The sequence below is a fragment of the Hyaena hyaena genome, unplaced genomic scaffold (assembly GCF_003009895.1).
Source record: "Hyaena hyaena isolate Hyena2069 unplaced genomic scaffold, ASM300989v1 scaffold_19, whole genome shotgun sequence".
NCBI lineage: Eukaryota > Metazoa > Chordata > Mammalia > Carnivora > Hyaenidae > Hyaena > Hyaena hyaena.
Window position 1 is genome coordinate 3,275,534 of NW_024080651.1, and position 21,191 is coordinate 3,296,724.

The window sequence follows — 21,191 nt, forward strand, 5'->3', positions numbered from 1 at the left end:
AGCCACCCAGGCGCCCCATGAAGCCAGAAGGTTTAAACTGAGATTCTTACAGAAAAACCCTAATTAATGCCTGGCATATAAACAAACTTCAATAAATACATACGCAATTAATGAATGGAAAGAATGAAAGAGAAGAATGAAGAAAGGAAGGGAAGAAGGAAAGAGGGAGGGAGGGAGAAGAATTAATGGCCTAGAACAGCTCACTCACATCTAAGACTGATGTGGTACAAACTGCATCAATCAGTGAACAATGAACCATCTTAAGCAATATCATCCCATTGACAACATATACCCTTAAATAAAATTTATCAAAGCAGTTACACTTTAAAAAGTTAGTCTTGATAGAAATCTTTCCAAATTTAAGAATGCATCCAGACTGAGTTGAATCCTGAATACTAACCATCCTTCTTTATTTACCTAAAACATACTTGGCAAAGGGCACAATGTCAACCTTCTCTTTACGTGAGAGGAAAGAAAGATCCAGTAACCAGAAGAGAGTAATGTTACCTTTATTACTCCACACTGAAAGTGCAATTTCAGAATTGTTATTCAAAGGAAGGCGTCTTCCTTTCCCTACAAGCTCTCTATTTACAAAGGTTCCATTCCCACTGTGATCTTCTATGTATGCGATGTAAGAGTTTTTGGGACCCATTTCCTAAAATAGAGAACATTTTATTTCAAAGTTTTAACAGTGGGGAGTGACAGTGCTAAGATATCTCAGGGTTAAGGACGAGATTACCAATTCTCCCAAACAGACGGATTTCTGTCACCTACTCTGAAAATCCGAAAGTGCTTCTTGCTATAAGTCCGGTATTTATCCGTTCTTCTCAGCAGTGGCTCATCAAAGCAGTATTCGCAGCTTCTGTCTCTCCCAAACCAGTAGCTGTCATTAACACACTCTGTAACACAAAAGTACACACTGGAGTGCTGTCAAATTTCATGCACCAAACACCTTCAAAAACTGCCCATAAAATGTAATTGTAGGACAATAACCTAAGAAAGCAATCAAGCTTACAGATACCTTTACCAAAATGGTATAGGAATAAAAATGAGGGAGGAGGAAAAGAACAATTTTCCAATGAGTTCAATAAACCGTGACTTATACATACCTATGAAATAACGAGCAGTCATTAAAAGTTCTCAAGCAATTATTAATGATTTCAAAAAACACTTAAAATCGAGTAACTTCCTACTCATGACCCTCCTGAGGCTTCCCATGGTACTTAGTATAAAATGTGCACTCCTCCCTATGCCAGGCTAGATGCTCAGGATCTAGCCCCTGCTCCCCTCCCAGCCTCACCTTGCACCTCTCCCCTTGATCACCCTACTTAGTCCCTCTGGCGCCTTCCACTGCCCAAATATGTCGGGTTCAACCCCCCACCCTGTGGCCTTTGCATTCTCTGTTCCCAGCTACTTGTATAGCTATCTTGCCTTTGTGTCTGGAGTCAAACTATCATCTTCCACTCGGCTTTCTGTATTAGCAGCCTCCTACCACATCACCCAATATCATAATGACATCTGGTTTTGTTTCCCTCTAAGTATAGACCGTAATCAGAAGTTATCTTGATTATTTACATATCTTCTCCCCGCACACCCCTTGCAGAACAAACTCCAGGAGGGCAGCCTTGGGTCTCCTGTGCTAGGGTTCGAGCACCGAGGACAATGAATATAGTAGGCAAGTAAAGATTGATAAAGACAGACCAGGCAAAGTATAAGCAACTCATATCACAAAGTACTAATTTCCCAGAAATGTGTCAAGTTCCTACAAATTAAAAAAAAAAGATAATCCAGTAAAAATGGGTAAAGGATATGAAGAGACAATTTACAAGAGACAGAAATAGAAATGGTTCAAACATAAGAAAAAATGGCCAAGGTAAAAAATTTTTTTAAACTTTAAAAACCAGGGGCACCTGGTAGAGCATGCAACTATTTTTTTTTAATGTTTATTTTTTGAGAGAGTGATGGACAGAGCACAAGTGGAGTAGGGCCGAGAAGACCCTCCCCTGCTTGTGCTTTCTCTCTCTCTCAAAATAAACACACACACAAAAGATTTCGTGTTCCAACTATCAGATTAACAAAAATCAAAGAGTTACATATTATTCTATGTTGGCAAGAGTTATGAAGAAACTGTTACATTGCCAGTAAGAATGTAATTTATATACCAAATATAATTTGTAGTCCAAGGATGATAATTTGGCAAGATCTATCAAAATTACATATGCAACCACGTCACATGGATGAAGATGGCTATATATTTTTAAAAAAGGAAAATAGGGGTGCGTGGATGGCTCAATCGGTTGAGCATCTGACTCTCAATCTCAGTTCAGGTCTTGATTTTAGGGTCATGGGTTCAGGCCCTGCATTGAGCTCTGCGATGAGTGTGGAGCCTACCTTAAAAAAAAAAAAAGAAAGAAAGAAAGAAAGAAAGAAAGAAAATAGTAAGTGTTGGCAGGGACGCAAGGAAATCAGAACCCTCATACACTGCTGGTGAGAATTACACTGCTGGTGAGAATGTAAAACGATACAGCCACTGTGGAAAACAGTTTGTGGTTCCTTAAAAAGTTAAACATAGAATTGCCTTACAACTCAGCATTTCCACTCCTCAGTATATACCCAAAAGAACTGAAAACAGGTACCCTAATAAATCCTTGTACACACCAGGTACATACCAGTACCATTCACAATAGCCAAGTCATAGAAACAACCCAAATGTCTCTTGATGGATGAACGGATTAAACAATTGTATTTACATACAATAGAATACGTATATTCTAAAAATATATACATACATACATACATACATATATATATATTTAAGTAGGCTCCAAACCTGACGCGGAGATTGAACTCACGACCCTGATATCAAGAGTCTCATGCTCTACTGACTGAGTTAACTAGGTGCCCCAATAATGGAATATTATTCAGCCATTAAAAAAATGCTACAACTCATATATGCCACAATATGTATAAACCTTGAAAACATTAGAAGAAGCGAGACACACACACAAAAAAAACATGAGTTGTATGATTCCATTTATATGAAATATTCAGAATTGTTAAATCCATAGAAATGAAATACAGATTGCTGGTTGCCAAGGGCAGGAAGAGAAAGGAAAGGTAAGTAACTGCTTAATACGTACAGGATTTTATTTTGGAGTAATAGAGGTATTTCAGAACTAGACAAAGTTGTGATGGCACTGAACTGTTCACTTTAAAATGGTTAATTTGGGGCACCTGGCTGGCTCAGTCAGAAGAGCGTGTAATTCTTGACTGAAGGCTCACGAATTTGAGCTCCACACTGGGTGCAGAGATCAATCAAATAAATAAACTCAGAAAAAAAAGTTAAAGAAAAATAAAGTGGTTAATTTTATGTCATGTGCATTTCACCATAATATATGTTTTTTTTTTTTATTTCTTTATTTATTTTGAGAGAGTATGCACACACACTTACGAACTGTGAGATCATAACCTGAGCTGAAATCAAGACTTGAACGCCTAACCTACTGAGCCACCCAGGCATGCCACACATCTATTTTTAAAAATTACATAAACACACATACTAGCCCAGAAACTCCACTCCTAGGGATTTATCCCATTGATAGAAGCATCTGTATTATGAAAAGATAAAAGGAAAAAACTAACAGGTTATTCACTTTAGCATTATTTTTATAGCAAAAGATTACAAACATCTTAAATCCCCATTAGTAAGGGATAACTTTAAAAACAACTTACATATCTATAAAAAGGAATGAGAATCTTTACATTCTGAGATAAGTATATCTAAGATACAATGCTTAGTATGAAAAGCAAGTTGCAAGTAATGTGTTGTGAATTACAATTAATATAAAAATAAAAGGAAAAGAATATATAGACACTTTGCAATATGGCATTACCCATTACAGAATAAAGCCATGCCGACTCGAAGACCCAGCAATTCAACTCAGTCTCTACTCTAGAGGCTGGTTTGCCAATTGACCCAAGAGATAACCACCAGGATGTTCACTGGAGTCTTGCTTACAGGAACAAAAACTGGCAACAACCTAAGTATCTGTTAATAGGGGAAGGAATAAATGAACCACGTATTTCTACTAGATGTGTGGAACTTCTGCACCAGCTGGGAAAAGGAAAGGCATGGAGAATTCACCAGGACACTAACAGTCCAAGGATGGCGGACAGAGACTCTAAGAAGTGGCCACCTACAGAAGGGCCTGTTCTGACCTTTGCTGATCAGGAGACCCCCAGGCAGATGTGTGCCCTCCAGGAGGAGGGCAGGGAGAACAAGGGAGGAGGCGAGGGGACCAGAATCTCTCAGTAAGGTAATGAGGGGTATGAACCCAGGGAAGGACGAGTCCATCTTCCCAGGAGAGAAGAAAGGGGTGCAGGCGAGAGAGTGTGTAGGGAGAGCAACAGATACATCGGTTTTGGCAAGTGAACTGAAAATTAGGCAAGTTTAAAAAAAAAAAGAAAGAAAGAAAGAAAGAAAAAGAAAATTTAGGTAAGTGTTTTTCTTTTACTAGGGATTCTAGATCTCTCTGAAGTTCAAATTCCCTGTCTTCCCTCTCAGAGGATCCTATATCACAGACAAGAAAATTAAAGCCATCTGGAAAAGTTAACCCATCTCTCCCTTTGATCCCCATTCAGTTCTGATCTTTGGCCTCTCATCTTCACCTTTGCTTTAATATTTCCCCTGCCTCCCCATTTTACAGATGAGGATGGTGAGGCTCAGATAGGTAGCATCACTTGCCTGAGGTCACACCACTAGATAGCGACAGAGCTAGGACTTGAACCCATCCATGTCTTTCTGACTACAGCACTCTCACTTTCCCAGCCCCAGCCCTTAAGCTACACTCTCGCCCTTATTTTCTTCCTACTCAAGTATTTTTAATCTCTACCTCTACCAATTTCTCTCACACTCAGTTCAAACAGGAACAAGCTTCCCTTGGGCTCCACAGTTTCCTTTGGTTGCTAGCTTTCATCACTTTTCTTACTGCACACTTAACTTCTTTCTCAATGGCAGGTTAAGAACATAGGTTTAAAGTCTGAAAAGGTGTAGGATTAAATCTTGTCTCTGCCAACTCTGGGCTATATAAGACTGTAGACAAGTTAATCAATCAACTGAGGCTTAGAGCCTTGCTCTTCTGTAAAATGGGGGTAAGAATAAAAATAGTCTCCAAGAGGATTATTTTGAAATTTAAATATAGTCCCAACACTCCAGCCAACAAAAAGAAAATATGCATTCTTCTCAAATGCACATGAAAAATATTCTCCAAGACAGAACATAAACTAGAGCAAGAAACCCACTTAATGAACATAAAAATACAGAAATCACACAAAGTATGTTCTTCAATAACAATGTAATGAAATTAGAGCTCAAAAATACAAAGAAATTTAGTAAATTCCCATTTAAGCAGAATTAACTAAAAACACCAAAGGGACAAAGAAAAAAATCATTAAGGAAAATTAGGAAATACTTTGAAATGAATGAAATGAGAAAACAACATACCAAAACTTATGAGATGCAGCTTAAGCATTTCTTAGGGAAATTTATAGTTGTTAATGTCTAAGTTACAAAATAAAGATTTTATGTCAATACACTAACCTTCCTTAAGATACTGGAAAAGAGAAGCAAATAAAATCTAAAACAGAGGGAAAAATAATAAAAGTCAAAGCAGAGGGGCACCTGAGTGGCTCAGTAGGTTAAGCATCCAATTTTTAATTTCAGCTCAGGTCATGATCTCACAGTTGTTGAGACTGAGCTCCGCATCAGACTGTACACTGATTGTACAGTCTGTGGATTCTGCTTAAGATTCTCTCCCCTCTGCCCCATGCACATTTGCACACTCTCCCTCTCTAAAACATCAGAGCAAAAGTAAATGAAATAGAAAATACTGGGGCGTCTGGGTGGCTCAGTCGGTTAAGCGTCCGACTTCAGCTCATGTTATGATCTCACGGTTTGTGGGCTTGAGCCCCATGTCGGGCTCTGTGCTGACAGCTAGCTCGGAGCCTGGAGCCTGCTTCGGATTCTGTGTCTCCCTCTCTCTTTGGCCCTTCCCTGCTCAAGCTGCCTCTCTTTCTCTCAGAAATAAATAAAACATTTTTAAAAACTAAAAAAAAAGAAAATACAAAGAAAATTAAGAAAATCAATGAAACTAGGGTGCCTGGGTGGCTCAGTCAGTTGAGTGTCCAATTCTTGGTTTCAGCTCAGGTCATGATCTCACAATCAGAGGATTGAGCCCTGTGTCAGGCTCCACACTGAGCAGAACCTGCTTGGATTCTCTCCTTCTCTCTCTGCTCCTCTCCCCACTCACGCTCTCTCAAAATAAATACATAAACTTTAATTAAAAAAAAAAAGAATGAAACCAAAAGCTGGGTTTTTTTTTTTAATATTTTATTTTTAAGTAATCTCTGCACCAAGTGTGGGGCTGGAACCCACAATCCTAAGATCAAGAGTCACATGCTCCACCAACTGAGCCAGGCAGTCTAAAAGATAGCTTCATTTTAAATTCTACCAAACATTTAAAGAACTAATACCAGGGCACCTGGGTGGCTCAGTCGGTTGGGTGTCCAACTTAGGATCAGGTCACGATCTCACAGTTCTTGAGTTCCGAGTCGGGCTCTGTGCTGACAGCTCAGAGCCTGGATCCTATTTTGGATTCTGTCTCCCTATCTCTCTGCCCCTCCCCCGCTCATGCTCTGTCTCTCCTTCTCTCTCTCTCAAAATTAAATAAACATTAAAATTTTTGAAAAAAAAAAAAAGAACATCAATTTCTAAACTCTTCCAAGAAATACAGGAGGTGGGAACCTTCTCAACTCATTCTGAGGCTACCAATACAATACTCTTACACCAAAAGCAAAGATATCAGAAGACAACTATAGACCGACGTGTCTCAGCAAACCAAATCCAGCAACATGTAAAAAGGGTTAGATATGACCAAGTGAGAATTAACCCAGGAAAATATGGTTGGGTTAGCATCTGAAAAATAATGAATGTAACACACAATCACAGTACAATACAGAAAAACCACAAGACCATCTCAGTAGACAGAAAAAGGTTTTGACAAAATCCAATATCCTTCACAATTAAAAACCACAATGACAACCGTTCAATAAACTGGGAATAGGAGGGAACTTCTTTCTTCACCCTGAGAAAAAGCATTCATTGAACTACTCACAGCTAAAATCATAGTGAAAGCTTTCCCCTAACATTAGAAACAAGACAAGAATATCTGCTCTTACAATGTTTATTTAAATGTTTATTTATTTATTTTTGAGAGAGAGCATGGGGGAGAGACAGAGAGAGAGGGAGAAAATCCCAAGCAGGATTCAAACTGTCAGCACAGAGCCCAACATGGGGGCTCAATCCCATGAACCAAGAGATCATGACATGAGCCGAAACCAAGGGTCAGATGCTTAACCAATTGAGCAATCCAGCTGCCTCATTTCATTGTATTAGAGGTTCAAATCAGGGCACTGAAAGGAAAGAAGGAGCAAGTTTATCTCTATTCACAAATAACAAATTACGCAGAAAATACTAAAGAACCCACTGGGGCACCTGGGTGGCTCAGTCGATTAAGCGTCCAACTTCGGCTCAGGTCATGATCTCACGGTTCGTGGGTTCGAGCCCCACGTCGGGTTCTGAGTTGCCAGCTTAGAGCCTGAAGCCTGTTTCAGATTCTGCGTCTCCCTCTCTCTCTGACCCTCCCCTGCTCACATTGTGTGTGTGTGTGTGTGTCTCTCTCTCAGAAATTAAATAAATAAATAAATAACCCACTAAAAACTATTGGATCTAATTAACAAGTTCAGCAACATTAGAGAATACACGATCAATATAAAAAAAACAAAAAACAAAAAAACCCACTTGTACTTCTATACACAAGCAATGAACAAACCTAAAATGAAATCTAAAAATATTTCCTTTTGGGGTAGCTAACTGGCTTAGTCAGTAGAGCATGTGACTCTTTAGATGTGGGGTCATGAGTTCAAACCCCATATTGGATGTAGAGTTGAAAAACATATTTAAATTATTTAAAAATAATAATAAGTACATTTATGATAGCATAAAAAGAATAAAATACTTAGGAATAAATTTAACAAAGAAAAGTACAAGTCTAATACTCTAAAAACTATAAAATATTGCTGAGAAAGAATTTGAAAGACTTTTATAAATGTTCACAGATGGCGCACCCAGGTGGCTCAGACAGTTAAGCGATGACTTTGGCTCAGGTCATGATCTCATAGTTCATGAGTTCAAGCCCCACGTTGGACTCTGTGCTGACAGCTCAGAGCCTGGACCTTGCTTCAGATTCTGTGTCTCCCTCTCTGGCTCTCTCTCGCTTGCACTCTCTCTCTCAAAATTAAACATTAAAAATATTTTTTAATTAAATAAATAAATCATACTGTTGCAAAGATAGCAAAATGCCCAAACTATTGATGTACACAACAATCCCTGTCAAAATCCCAGCTGCCTTCTTTGAAGAAATTAACAAGCTGAAACTAAAATTCTTATGTTAATATGAAGATGAGAATATCCAAAATAATCGCGAAAATGAAGTACAAAGTTAAAAGACTTACTAATTTTTTGCAACTTCAAAACTTACTCCAGGGGCACCTGGGTGGCTCAGTCCATTAAGCGTCCAACCTTGGCTCAGGTCATGATCTCACAGTTCATGGATTCGAGCCCCACATCGGGCTCTGTGCTGACAGCTAGCTCAGAGCCTGGAGCCTCTCTTCAGATTCTGTATCTCCCTCTCTCTCTGACCTTCCCCTGCTCATGCTATCTCTGACTCTCAAAAATAAATAAAAAACATTTTAAAAAAGAAAAAGAAAAACTTACTCCAAAGCTACCATCATCAAGGTGTTATGGTACTAGCATAAGGACAAACAATAGATGAATGGGGAAGAAAGGAAGGAGCAAAAATAAATCAGATTTACAGTCAACTAATTTTGAAAAAGAGTGCCAACACAATTCACTGGGAAAAGAATAGTCTTTCAAGAAATGGTATTAGGACAAGTAGATATCCACATTCAAAACAATAGTTAGAACTCTTACTTAACACCATATACAAAAATCAACTCAGAGGTGCCAGAGTGGCTTAGTCGGTTAAGCGTCTGACTTTCGCTTAGGTCATGATCTCGCGGTTCGTGGGTTCGAGCCCCGCGTCGGGCTCTGTGCTGACTGCCAGCTCAGAGCCTGGAGCCTATTTCAGAGTCTGTATCTCCCTCTCTCTCTCTGACCCTCCCCGGCTCATGCTGTCTCTCTCTCTCTCTCTCCCTTAGAAATAAATAAAAATAGTAAAAAAAATAAATAAACTCACCCATAATCAAAGGCTAACTATAGTAGGAAGCATAATTATAAAACTCAAAGTAGAAAGAAGAATAATGCAGCCTTGTAATCTTGAGTTAAGCAATGCCTTCTTAGATATGATACTAAAAGCGCAAGTGACAAGAGAGAAATTGGCCACAATTCAAGTTTAAAGTAGTGTATCAAAGAACATCACCAAGAAAATGAAAAAGAAGAGCACCTGGGTGGCTCAGTCAGTTGAGTGCCTGGCTCTTGGTTTCAGCTCAGGTCATGATCTCGCAGTTCATGAGTTCAAGCCCCACATCAGACTCTGCACTGTGCAGAGTCTACTTGAAATTCTCTCTCTCTCTTAAAATAAATAAACTTTAAAAAAGACAAAGAAAGGGGTGCCTGGGTGGCTTAGTCGGTTAAGCGTCCGACTTTCGTTTGGGTCATGATCTAGCAGTTCGTGGGTTCGAGCCCTGCATCGGGCTCTGTGCTGACTGCCAGCTCAGAGCCTGGAGCCTGTTTCAGTCTGTGACTCCCTCTCTCTCTGACCCTCCCCTGCTCACGCTGTCTCTCTCTCTCCTAGAAATAAATAAAACATTAAAAAAAAATTTTTTTTAAAAGACAAAGAAAAAAAGAAAGCAAAAAAGAAACTCAAAGAATGGAAGTAATATTTGCAAAACATGTATCTGATAAGGCACTTATATCTAGAATATATAAAGAATACTTACAGATCAGCTATAAAGATAAACAATCCAATTAAAATTAACAAAGGCTCTGAATAGAAATTTCCCCAAAGATGATATAAAATAGCCAATAAACTCATGAAAAGATGTTCAGTTATCATTAGTCAGGGGCGTCTGGGTGGCTCAGTCAGTTAAGTGTCTGACTTCAGCTCAGGTCATGATCTCGCAGTCTATGAGTTCGAGCCCCACGTTGGGCTCTGGTCTGACAGCTCAGAGCCCGGAGCCTGCTTTGGATTCTGTCTCCCTCTCTCTCTGCCCCTCCCCCACTCACATTCTGTCTCTCTCCCTCTCAAAAATAAACATTAAAAAAAATTTTTTTTAATTATCATTAGTCATCAGAAAAATGCAAATCAAAACCACAATGAGGGGTTGCCTGGGTGACTCGGTTAAAGATTTGACTTCAGCGCAGGTCATGATCTCATGGTTCATGAGTTCAAGCCCCGCATGGGGCTTTGTGATAGCAGTGCAGAGTCCATTTCAGATCCTCTGCCTCTCTCCCTCTCTGCCCCTTTACCCACTCGTGCACACACACAATCTCTCTCTTAAAAATAAACACTTAAAAACAAAAACAAATTTTAAAAAACCAACAATGAGATATCATTTCACACTTACTAGAATGACTATAATTAAAATGACACGTATTAAGTCAGGGCAAAATGTAGAGAAGTTGGAACCTTCACACATTGCTGGTGGGAATACAGAACGATGCAGCTGCTGAGGAAAACAGTTTAGTGGCTCCTTAAAACATTAATCATAGAGACTTCCATGGGAAGCTGCTGAAGTAGGAGTCCCCTAAGCTTCCCTCATAGCAGATACAACTAGATAACCCACATTAGTGTAAATAACTCAGAAAACAGCCCAAAGATTGGCAGAACAGACCCTCCCCAGCTAAATGTAGAAAAGAAGTCATATCAATGAGAGGAGGAAGGGCAGAGATGCGGAAGGGAGCCAGACTCACAGGACTGTCCACAAGGTAGGGACACTGTGGCACAAAGAAAGGAAAGAAACAGACCTTCACACTGGGGAGCATGCATAGGGAAGACGAATCCCTCTAACATATGGCTTTGAAAACAGAGGGGTGTAATTTCCCAAGTTGTTACAATCAGTAGGGATTAACACCTGGAACTTTAAAACTCAGCAGTCTTGCTGGGAGGGTTGAGAGGAAACTGAGTCCTTACCCTTAAGGAGACAGTACAACAAAGAGCACCGCAGAGATATGGCGCAGAAGCAGCAAACTGAAAAGTCCCTGAGTCACACAGGAAGGACTTCTACTAATCTCAGAGCAAACACTGGAGGGGCAGGGATGTTTGGAAGCCTTCTCTCCGGGAAGAGAGGAACTGACAGGCACCACTTTCCTCCCCCACCCCTCAGCCTACACACAAAAACATCTACACCTACAGGAATCCGTGCAGCACCGACACTTGGTACCTAGTTATTAACAGCACCACACTGCCCCAAGTTCTCCTGTGGATGCGCCTGCTCCAGCCAGGTCCAGGCTCGAGGTCCCCTCCCATAGCAGACCTACGATTTGCTAACACCATGCACCCATGTTCCCCTGTACACCTGCCACCCTCTAATAGGCCTTGGCTGGAGCCCATTCAAAGTGGTGCCACAAGCCTAGCAGTGTGCAAGCGGCCCTGACAAGGGCCAGCGCCACTCCAAAGTGACTCCCCGCACTGTGGGGAGGGAAAGATAATAACCATACACACCAGTCCAACTAGGGCCTCAGCAGTGGGCGAGGAGCAGACATCTGGTCTGACTGCAGGCCCCACCCACCAATGAAAGATTCTCCGGAGACAACACACAGAATGTGCCCTGCAGTCTGATGCTACCTCATTTCTGGCAAGCGGCTGGTCTGACTCAACTGAAGCCCTCAAATTGGCCCACTAACAACACAGGGACCAATCCCTGCCCACAACAGGCAAAGACCGCCATTACATACAGATGACTGGAGTGAAGGAAAAATTAGCTCAACCACAACAGTAGGGTACAGGAAACACAAATTTGAGACACCCTGAAGCTCCAGGTTCTGGTGAACAAGGAACACTGTTTTGCAGAGCACTACATGACCTCTTCTTCCTAAACCCATTACTTCCAAGAGCAGAAGTAATTGTATTTGACTTTCCTAATACATAGAAACACAGAGTCAAACAAAATGAGGAGACTGATGAATACTTTCCAAATGAAATAATAGGACAAATTCACAGCAAAAGAGCTAACTGCAACAAAGATAAGTAATATGCTTAATAGAGAATTTAAAGGAATGATCGGGGCACTTGGGTGGCTCAGTCGATTAAGCATCTGCCTCTTGATTTCAGCTCAGGTCAAGATCTCATGGTTAATGAGGTTGAGCCCCACATAGGGCTCTGTGCTGACAGCATGGAGCCTGCTGGGGAATTCTCTCTCTCCCTCTCTCTCTGCACTTGCCCTGCTTACACACACTCTCTCAGAATAAATAAACCTAAAAGAAAATAATAATAAGATAATGATCAAAGAGATACTCACTGGACGTAAGAAAAGAGTGGAGGACCTCATGCGACCCTTAACAAAGATATAGAAAATATTAAAAAAAGATCCAATCAGAGATGAATACCTCAATAACTGAAATTAAGAATACACTAGAGGGAATGAATAGCAGACTAGAGGAAGCAGAAAAATGGATCAGCGACTTGGAGGACAGTGTAATGGAAAGCAATCAAGCTGCACAGGAGAGAGAAAAATAATAAATGAAAAATGACTTAAGGAACTCAGCAAGACAATCAAGTGTAATAACATTCATGTTATAGGGATCCCAGAAGTACAAGAGAGAGGAAACAGGGCAGAAAATTTATTTGAAAAATTAATAGCTGAAAACTTCTCTAATCCGGGGAAGGAAACAGACACCCAGATGAAGGAGGCACAAAGATCCACCAATAAAATCAACCCATGGACATCCTCACCAAGACACAGCAACTATAAGGACGAAAAGTAGTGGGGCACACGGATGGCTCAGTAGATTAAGCATCCAACTCTTAATTTTAGCTCAGGTCATGATTTCATGGTTTATGAGATCGAGCACTATGTCAGGCTGTGAGCTGACACAGCAAAACCTGCTTGGGATTCTCTCCCTCTCCCTCTGCCCCTTACCCACTTGTGCACACAAGCTCTTTCTCTCTCAAAATAAATAAATAAACATTTAAAAAAATAAATGGCAAGAAGTAGTGATACCCAGAGAATTTTTTTTATGTTTTATTTATTTTTGAGAGAGATTGAGAGAGAGTGTGTATGTGTATGAGCAGGGCAGGGTCAGAGAGAGAGGGAGACACAGAATTTGAAGACAGGCACCAGGCTCTAAGCTAGCTGTCAGCACAGAGCCCGACGTGGGGCTCGAACCCATGAACTGCGAGATCATGACCTGAGCTGAAGTCGGACGCTTAACGGACTGAGCCACCCAGGCGCCCCAACCAGAGAATTTTAAAAGCAGTAAGAAAGAAGAAAACAGTTACATACAACAGAAACCCCGTAAGGCTAACAGTTGATTTTTCACCAGAAACCTCACAGGCCAGAGGGGAATGCCATGACATATTCAAAGTGCTAAAAGAAGAACACCTGCAGCAAAGAATATTCTCTCCAACAAGGCTAGGATTCAGAATAGAAGAAGAAATAAAGAGTTTCTCAAACAAAAGTTAAAGGAATACATGACCATTAAATGAGCCCCAAGAAAAGTTGAAGAACTCTGAGTAGAAAGGAAAGATCATAAGCAGCAGTAAGAAAAGTAGGAAGTACAAAAGCAGTAAAATTAAGTACAGTAAAATCTTGAATTGCAAGTAACTTGTTCTGAGTGTTCCGCAAAACGAGCCAACATTTCTAATAAATTTAAACTTGATAAATGAGTGATGTCTTGCAATATGAGTAGTATGTTGACACCAAATGTCACATGATAACAACTGAGCCAATGGTTCTTGAAATTTGCTTTGATAAATGAGTGCTCTGGGTTACAAGCATGCTTCTGGTACGAATTAGGCTCGCAAACCAAGGTTCTCCTGTTTATTGATTAAAATCAGGGGTGCCTAGGTGGCTCAGTTGGTTAAGTGTCCGACTTTGGCTCAGGTCACAATCTCACAGTTCATGGGTTCAAGCCCCGCGTCAGGCTCTGTGCTGACAGCTCAGAGCCTGCAGCCCGCTTTGAATTCTGTGTCTCCCTCTCTCTCTGCTCCTACCCCATTCGTGCTCTGTCTCTCTCTCTCACACAAAAATAAAATAAACAGCGGGGCGCCTGGGTGGCTTAGTCGGTTAAGCGTCCGACTTTCACTTAGGTCATGATCTCGCGGTTCGTGGGTTCGAGCCCCGCGTCGGGCTCTGTGCTGACTGCCAGCTCAGAGCCTGGAGCCTGTTTTAGTCTGTGACTCCCTCTCTCTCTGACCCTCCCCTGCTCACGCTGTCTCTCTCTCTCTCTCCTAGAAATTAAAATAAATAAATAAATAAATAAATAAATAAATAAAAAACATTAAAAAATAAAATAAAATAAAATAAACATAAAAAAAAAAAGATAAAATTCAGGGGGGCGCCCAGGTGGCTCAGTCAGTTAAGTGTGTATACGCACACACATACACACACACACACAAATACACACAATGGAACATTACTTAGCCATTAAAAAAGTATGATATCTTGCCATTTGCAACAACATGGATGGACTTTGAAGGCACTGTTAAGTGAAGTAAGTCGAAGAAAGACAAACACAGTATAATCTCACTTACATGCCTTTTATGTAGAATCTAAAAAAAACTAAACTTGGGGTTCCTGGGTGGCTCAGTCAGTTGAGTGGCCAACTTCAGCTCAGGTCATGATCTCACAGCTTGAAGGCTCATGAGTTCAAGCCCCACATAGGGCTCTTTGCTGACAGCTCAGAGCCTGGAGCCTGCTTCCGATTCTGTCTCCCTCTCTCTCTGCCCCTCCCCTGCTCATGCTCTGTGTGTGTGTGTGTGTGTGTGTGTGTGTGTGTGTGTGTATGTGTGTGTGTCTCAAAAATAAACATTAAAATTTTTTAAATAAATAAAATAAAAATAAAAAGCCTAAACTCATATAAACAGAGTGGTGGTTACCAGGGAATGGAGAGTATGGGAAATGGGGAGATATTCATGACAGAGTACAAACTTCCAACTATCAGATGGATAAGTTCTGGGGATCTAATGTACAGCATACTGATTACATGATTAGTATTAAGTTAAAAATAATATATACTTGAAACTTGCTAAGAGCATAGTTCTTAAATGCTCTCACCACAAAAAAGAAATGGTAATTATGAGATCTGATGGAAGTGTTAGTAAACACGATGGTGGTAATCATTGTGCAATTTATAAGTATATCAAATTAGCACATTGTACACCTTAAATCTACACAATGTTATATGTCAATTATATATAAAGTTTGGATAGGGGAGGGGAAGAGGACAATTACCAGAGGAACAATTTTATAAATAGATAATGGTGAAAGTTGCACAACATTTTATGAATGTACTTAATGCCATTAAAATGTATACTTAATGGTTACAGTGACAAAACTTTTTGTTGTATCTATTTTCCCACAATAAAAATAAGGCACCAGGTGCTCACTGGCTCTATCAGTAAAGCATGCAACTCTTGACATCAGGCCATGAGTTCAAGCCCCATATTGAGCACAGAGCTCACTTTAATAATAACAATAATAATAATAAGCAATATTAAAAATACTTAGGAGTACTTTTTTTAAGTACAAGACTTGATACTGAAAACTATAAAACATCATTGAGAGAAATTAAAGAATACCTACATAAATGGAAAAACATCGCGTGTTCGTGGATTGGAAGACTTAATATTAGATGTCAATACTCCCCAAATTAATCTATAAATTCAATGTAATCGCTATCAAAATCCAAGCTACCTTCTCTGCAGGAAGTGACAAGTTTGTCCTAAAATTCATATGGAAATGAAAGGGAACCAGAATAGTCAAAACAATCTTGAAAAAGAGGAACAAATCAGGGTTCACACTCCGGATTTCACAACTTACTACAAAGCTACAGTAATCAAGATTTTTGCGGCACTTGCAGAAAAGGATAGACACATAGACCAATAAAATGTTATTGAAAGTCCAGAAATAGACCCTCAGATTTATGGCCAAATAATTTTGACAAGGGTGCCAAGATCATTCAACAGAAAAAGAATAGTCTCTTCAAGAAAGTGCTCAAACAGGGGGTGCCTGGGTGGCTCAGTCGGTTGGGCAACTGACTCTTGATCTTGGCTCAGGTCAGGATCTCACGGTTTGTGAGTTCGATCCCTATGTCAGGCTCTGTGCTGACAGTGAGAAGCCTGCTTGGAATTCTCTCCCCCTTTCTCTTTGCCACCACCCTGCTCACAGTCTCTCTCTCTCTCAAAATAAGAAACAAAATAAGATTTAAAAAAAGGAAATTCTCAAACAACCAGGATATTCACATGCAAAAGAATAAATGTGGACCTCTATCTCATAACATAAACAAAAATCAACTCAAAATGGAACAGATTAAAGTCTAAACATATAAAACATTTAGAAGAAAGCAGGTGTGAATCAATAACTAATAACGATAGCTTCCTTATTAAGCATCATATACTTTACACTGTTCATCCTATCAGGATCCTCAGATATATGTACTCTCGCTTCTAAAAGTGATGGACATTTGCAACTACGTGGATGGAATTAGAGGGTATTATGCTAAGTGAAAATAGTCAGAGAAAGACAAATATCATATGCCTTCACTCATATGAGGAATTTAAGACACAAAACAGATGAACATAAGGGAAAGTAAACAATAAGAATACAAGAACAGGGAGGGGGACAAAACATAAGAGACTCAGGGGCGCCTGGGTGGCTCAGTGGGGTGAGCATCCAACTTCGGCTCAGGTCATGATCTCATGGTTTGTGGGCTCGAGCCCCATGTCGGGCTCTGCGCAGACGGCCAGCTCAGAGCCTGGAGCCTGTTTCAGATTCTGTATCTCCATCTCTCTGACCCTCCCCCGCTCATGCTGTCTCTCTCAGAAATAAATAAAAACATTTAAAAAATAATAAAATAAAATAGAATAAAAAAAATTACTTGAGTCTCATTTTACTGACAAGGAATCTGAGGCTCAGAGAGGTTAAGTAACTTGTTCAAGGTTACCTAACTAGTATGTTAGAGCTGAAAACCTACACTATGTCTATCCATATGTGTATACACACACACCTGAAGTATATATATATATTCTTCAGATTCTGTGTTTCCCTCTCTCTCTGACCCTCCCCTGCTCACACTGTCTCTGTCTCTCTCTCTCTCAGAAAGAAATAGAACATTTAAAAAATAAATAAATAAGAGACTCTTAAATATAGAGAATAAACAAACAGTTACTGGAGGGGATGTGGAGGGAGGGGGACGGGCTAAATGGGAAAAGGGCATTAAGGAATCAACTCCTGAAATCATTGTTGCACTACATGCTAACTAACTTGGGTGTAAATTTAAAAATTACTTAATTAACTAATTAGAAAAATAAAAATAAAAAATAAATAAAATAAAAGCAATGCAGCCCATTTCACCCTTTCTCCCCTTATCTCTGTTTCCCACTCACCATACATCAGCCCTAAGCCTATCTTAAAACTATGGCTTAAATGAGTACAAAATAGTTTCAAGTACTTACTTCAAAATTCAAAGTTGTACCTATAAACATTCCTATATCATTTCTCCATTTTCTACTGTTTTTCAGGTCATCAAAGTTGGACATGAGATAAAGAGTGATAAGGTACAAATACTACATTAATCATTCATTTTTAATATTAAACTGCTATTTCAAACACACACATAGCAAGGCCTTCCTACTGGAATCAGGAAGTGTCAGGGAGGATGAATGTATTTAAATTGCAGGGTTGGCTATTGTGAGATAAAATCAAATAACAGTCAATAAACAGCCTTCCCTATTGTGAAACTGTAAGAGGGATGTTCTAAAGCTGCCACAGAAGGGGTTGAGTGGTGAGGTTTCTGTGAGGAGTCCAAAGCCATTTGCAAGTTTGCGTGAATCAGCATTTTTTTAGAGAAAGGGCCCACTGCTTTCTTCAGATGCTCAGACACACAGAACATTACAGATGCCCGATTAATACTTGCAGAAAGAATAAATGAAGGGAGATCCGCAGCAGGTGAGAGTCAGTAAACTCCCCCCAAACTGCATCCTTGGTCCGATCTTTCATCACCTTCAAACTCCAAAATCATTCCAGAAGTGTCTAAGCTTTCTGCTACAACTCTCAGCAACTGTTTCTGTGAACAATTAAAATATTACACAATATAACAAAGGATCTTACCAAGATTGGGGAATCCATCCTGAAGGGCCCATAATCGAGCCCAGGGGGCAGGGACAGGCTCCTCTGGTTCTTGGTCCTCAGGAATGGAACAGAGCTCCTGGGTGGACACCGTGTCTAAGGAGCTCAGCGTCCCCGAGCTGGAATGAGAGGACTGGCTGGACGTGGGTGCTGTGTTGGTGGAAGAGCTGGACGTGCCCTGCGAGTGTGAGGAGGAGCCATGTGTCTGGGAGGAGATGCCTGGAGACTGCGAGAAGCCACCTTGGGACTGTGAACAGGCACCGCTGCCATGGGACGGTTGACCCTCCACATCCGTCTCCCGAGACATTATGACCTCAAAAATAAGTGGCCAGTAATAAGGTAAGTTTCAAGGAACAAGGCTTGAAATTCAAGGGTGAAGGATGAACATATTTACATCGGGGGGGGGGGGGGGACTCCGGAGCAAGGAGTATGTTCTACAGGTGTTAAAATTCTAACAGTCTGAGCCTGTGTGGCTCAGTCAGTTGGGCTTGCGACACTTGATTTCGGGTTAGGTCATGAACTCACAGTTTGTGAGATGAAGCCCCAGTTGTGCTCTGTGCTGACATGGAGGAGACTGCTTGGCTCTCTCTCCTTCTCTCTCTCTGCCCCTCCCCCTCCACGCACGAGTACACATACTCCCTCTGTCTCTCAAAATAAATACATAAACTTAAGGGGCACCTGGGTGGCTCAGTCTGTTAAGTGTCCAACTTCAGCTCAGGTCATGATCTGGCGGTTGGTAGGTTCGAGCCCCACATCGAGCTCTGTGCTGACAGCTCAGAGCCTGGAGCCTGCTTCAGATTCTGTGTCTCCCTCTCTCTCTGCCCCTCCCCCCTTGCATTCTGTCTCTCTCAAAAATAAACATTAAAAATGTTTTAAATAAACAAACTTAAAAAAATTTTTTTCACAATCTAGATAGATCTATAGTTCTTCTGGGCTGAGGTTGTCATCAGATCACTTTCACCAGATCAGTATTTTGTATAAACACCCACAAACCACAGGGAAAAGAAAGAAGAGAATTGTTTGAAGGTTGTAAATAAGTTAAAAGCAATTAACTAAATTGGGGGTGGGAGGGAAAACTCATAACAGCTTACATTCATCTAATTTTTAAAAATTTTTTTAAATTTTTGTTTTAAAAATTAGAAATATAACCTAAAAGGTATTCATTAATATAATCAACACTAAACTTAAATTTCATATTTTGGAACAAGAAAGGGAATGTTCATGGATTAGGAAGATTAGAATCTTCTATGAGCAAAAAGAAACTATACTAACTCACCACACCACTCCAGGGGTGACCATCTACATAAAATGTCACTGAAGCCCCTCCCCCACCAAACTTGCCCCTAGCCCGTGAAGACCACATCCTGTTTGTTCATTCTAGATACTCTGACTCCTAACTAAGGGCCAGACTACTTAATGAGACAAATCACAAAAAAGACTGCTCTAAACAACTCCACCTAGCACTTTGTGATGCTAAGTTACTATGAAGGGCTCATCTTTTCAGCATCCTAAAAGGCCTTCCAGCCCAACAGAATCCTCCAGAAACCATTCTGAGTCACAGGAGACCTTAAAAGGTTCCCACCCTTGTTTAGAATTAACTCAATGGACAGTTAAACTCTGATAACAGAAACTACAATAAAATCAATCCCTAACTTTAAATCCCTAATCTGATTTTTATAAAGGGGGAGGAGAAGCATTCTCTCTTCTCCCCAGATACCCATACTCAGGTATTCCTCCAGGAAAACATAGTAAACATCACTCACACTGACTGCATTTATATAGCTTTCCAAATTCAAAGATCCTGATGACTTCTACTTAAGCCACACCAGTAAGATGATGCCAGAGCTGAATACAGCAGCTGCTATCTAGATCAAGGCTGCAACCGTTTCAGCTTTTTGAGCAAGACTTCTCTGTCCTGAAAACTGGGGAAAGACTGTGTCAAGAAGTGGCTGCTATCCTTGCTTACAGTAAAGGTCCACCAGACAGAAAACACATTACTCTCAGCCATGAGGAGGAAGTATATGGAAAGGTTAGAGGCAAAAGATCTGGAGTCAGATGCCTGAGTCAAATCGTTGCATGACCTTCAAGCGGATCACAACCTGAGTAGATAGATCTTGAGGATTAAATGAGATGATACATGAACGTTCCATTCCCAGCAATGCATGATAATTGACAGAACAGAACTCCAGTTCCAAACAATCAAACGATCAGAAAAGGGCTTTCAAGTGCAACATTTTTTTTTCAAATTGAGAAACTGAGTCCCAAGGTGGACTGGTGCCCTCCTACCTTCTCCTCGCCACGCCATCCCGCACACTTATGGACACTCGCAGGGCATCCTTCACACAGGTCAATGTGTTTCCTGTTTCTACATCGCCTAGCAGCTAAGAGTGGGGTTCTCAACAGGCTTTTTTTTTTAAACTGAATCTAAAATATGGTAATAATTAGTAACATTTATGTAACTCTTTACAAAGCAATTTGCCTCTGATTTTGAAGAACACAATTTTGTTCTTTCTTACCATGCACGTCTAGGCCAGTTTCAGCTTGTAAGTAACAGGGGAAGTGAACTTCACCTCGAAGTTCATCTGCTAAGGAAGACAAGTTGCCCACGCGTTCCTCTCTTCCCCCAAACAAAGCTGAAAAACCAAAGTGAAAATCTGGGAGATTCAGCTCGCATTAAGACCCCAAGGATGGGAATCGAACCCCCTAAACACCCAAGAGAAAGTTCCCCGCTACGACTCACCGCGTGAGCCCACCTGTAGCCACACAACACACAGCAAGCCGCAGCCAGCACTGTGGCGCTAAACAAGCACATACGAACTCCTCCC

The 21,191-nt window shown here is 40.6% G+C and overlaps 1 protein-coding gene across 3 annotated transcripts in view; it reads right to left on the minus strand.

Moving 5' to 3' along the window:
• Nucleotides 1-21,161, minus strand: part of CHEK2 (checkpoint kinase 2) — a 46,657-nt gene extending 25,496 nt beyond the window's left edge. Inside the window, exons 1-5 of one of the 3 annotated variants that reach the window (XM_039225163.1) lie at nucleotides 21,120-21,161; nucleotides 20,883-20,999; nucleotides 18,349-18,679; nucleotides 775-899; nucleotides 508-655 (exon numbers count right to left, since the gene is read on the minus strand). In XM_039225163.1, coding sequence (XP_039081094.1) covers nucleotides 508-655; nucleotides 775-899; nucleotides 18,349-18,679; nucleotides 20,883-20,885 — 607 coding nt within the window. In that variant the 5' untranslated portion in view covers nucleotides 20,886-20,999; nucleotides 21,120-21,161. Of the gene's footprint in view, nucleotides 1-507; nucleotides 656-774; nucleotides 900-18,348; nucleotides 18,680-20,882; nucleotides 21,000-21,106 lie in introns of all 3 variants that reach the window. The other 2 variants (XM_039225168.1, XM_039225171.1) reach the window with 2 other exon arrangements.
• Between the last annotated feature and the right edge of the window lie 30 nt (nucleotides 21,162-21,191).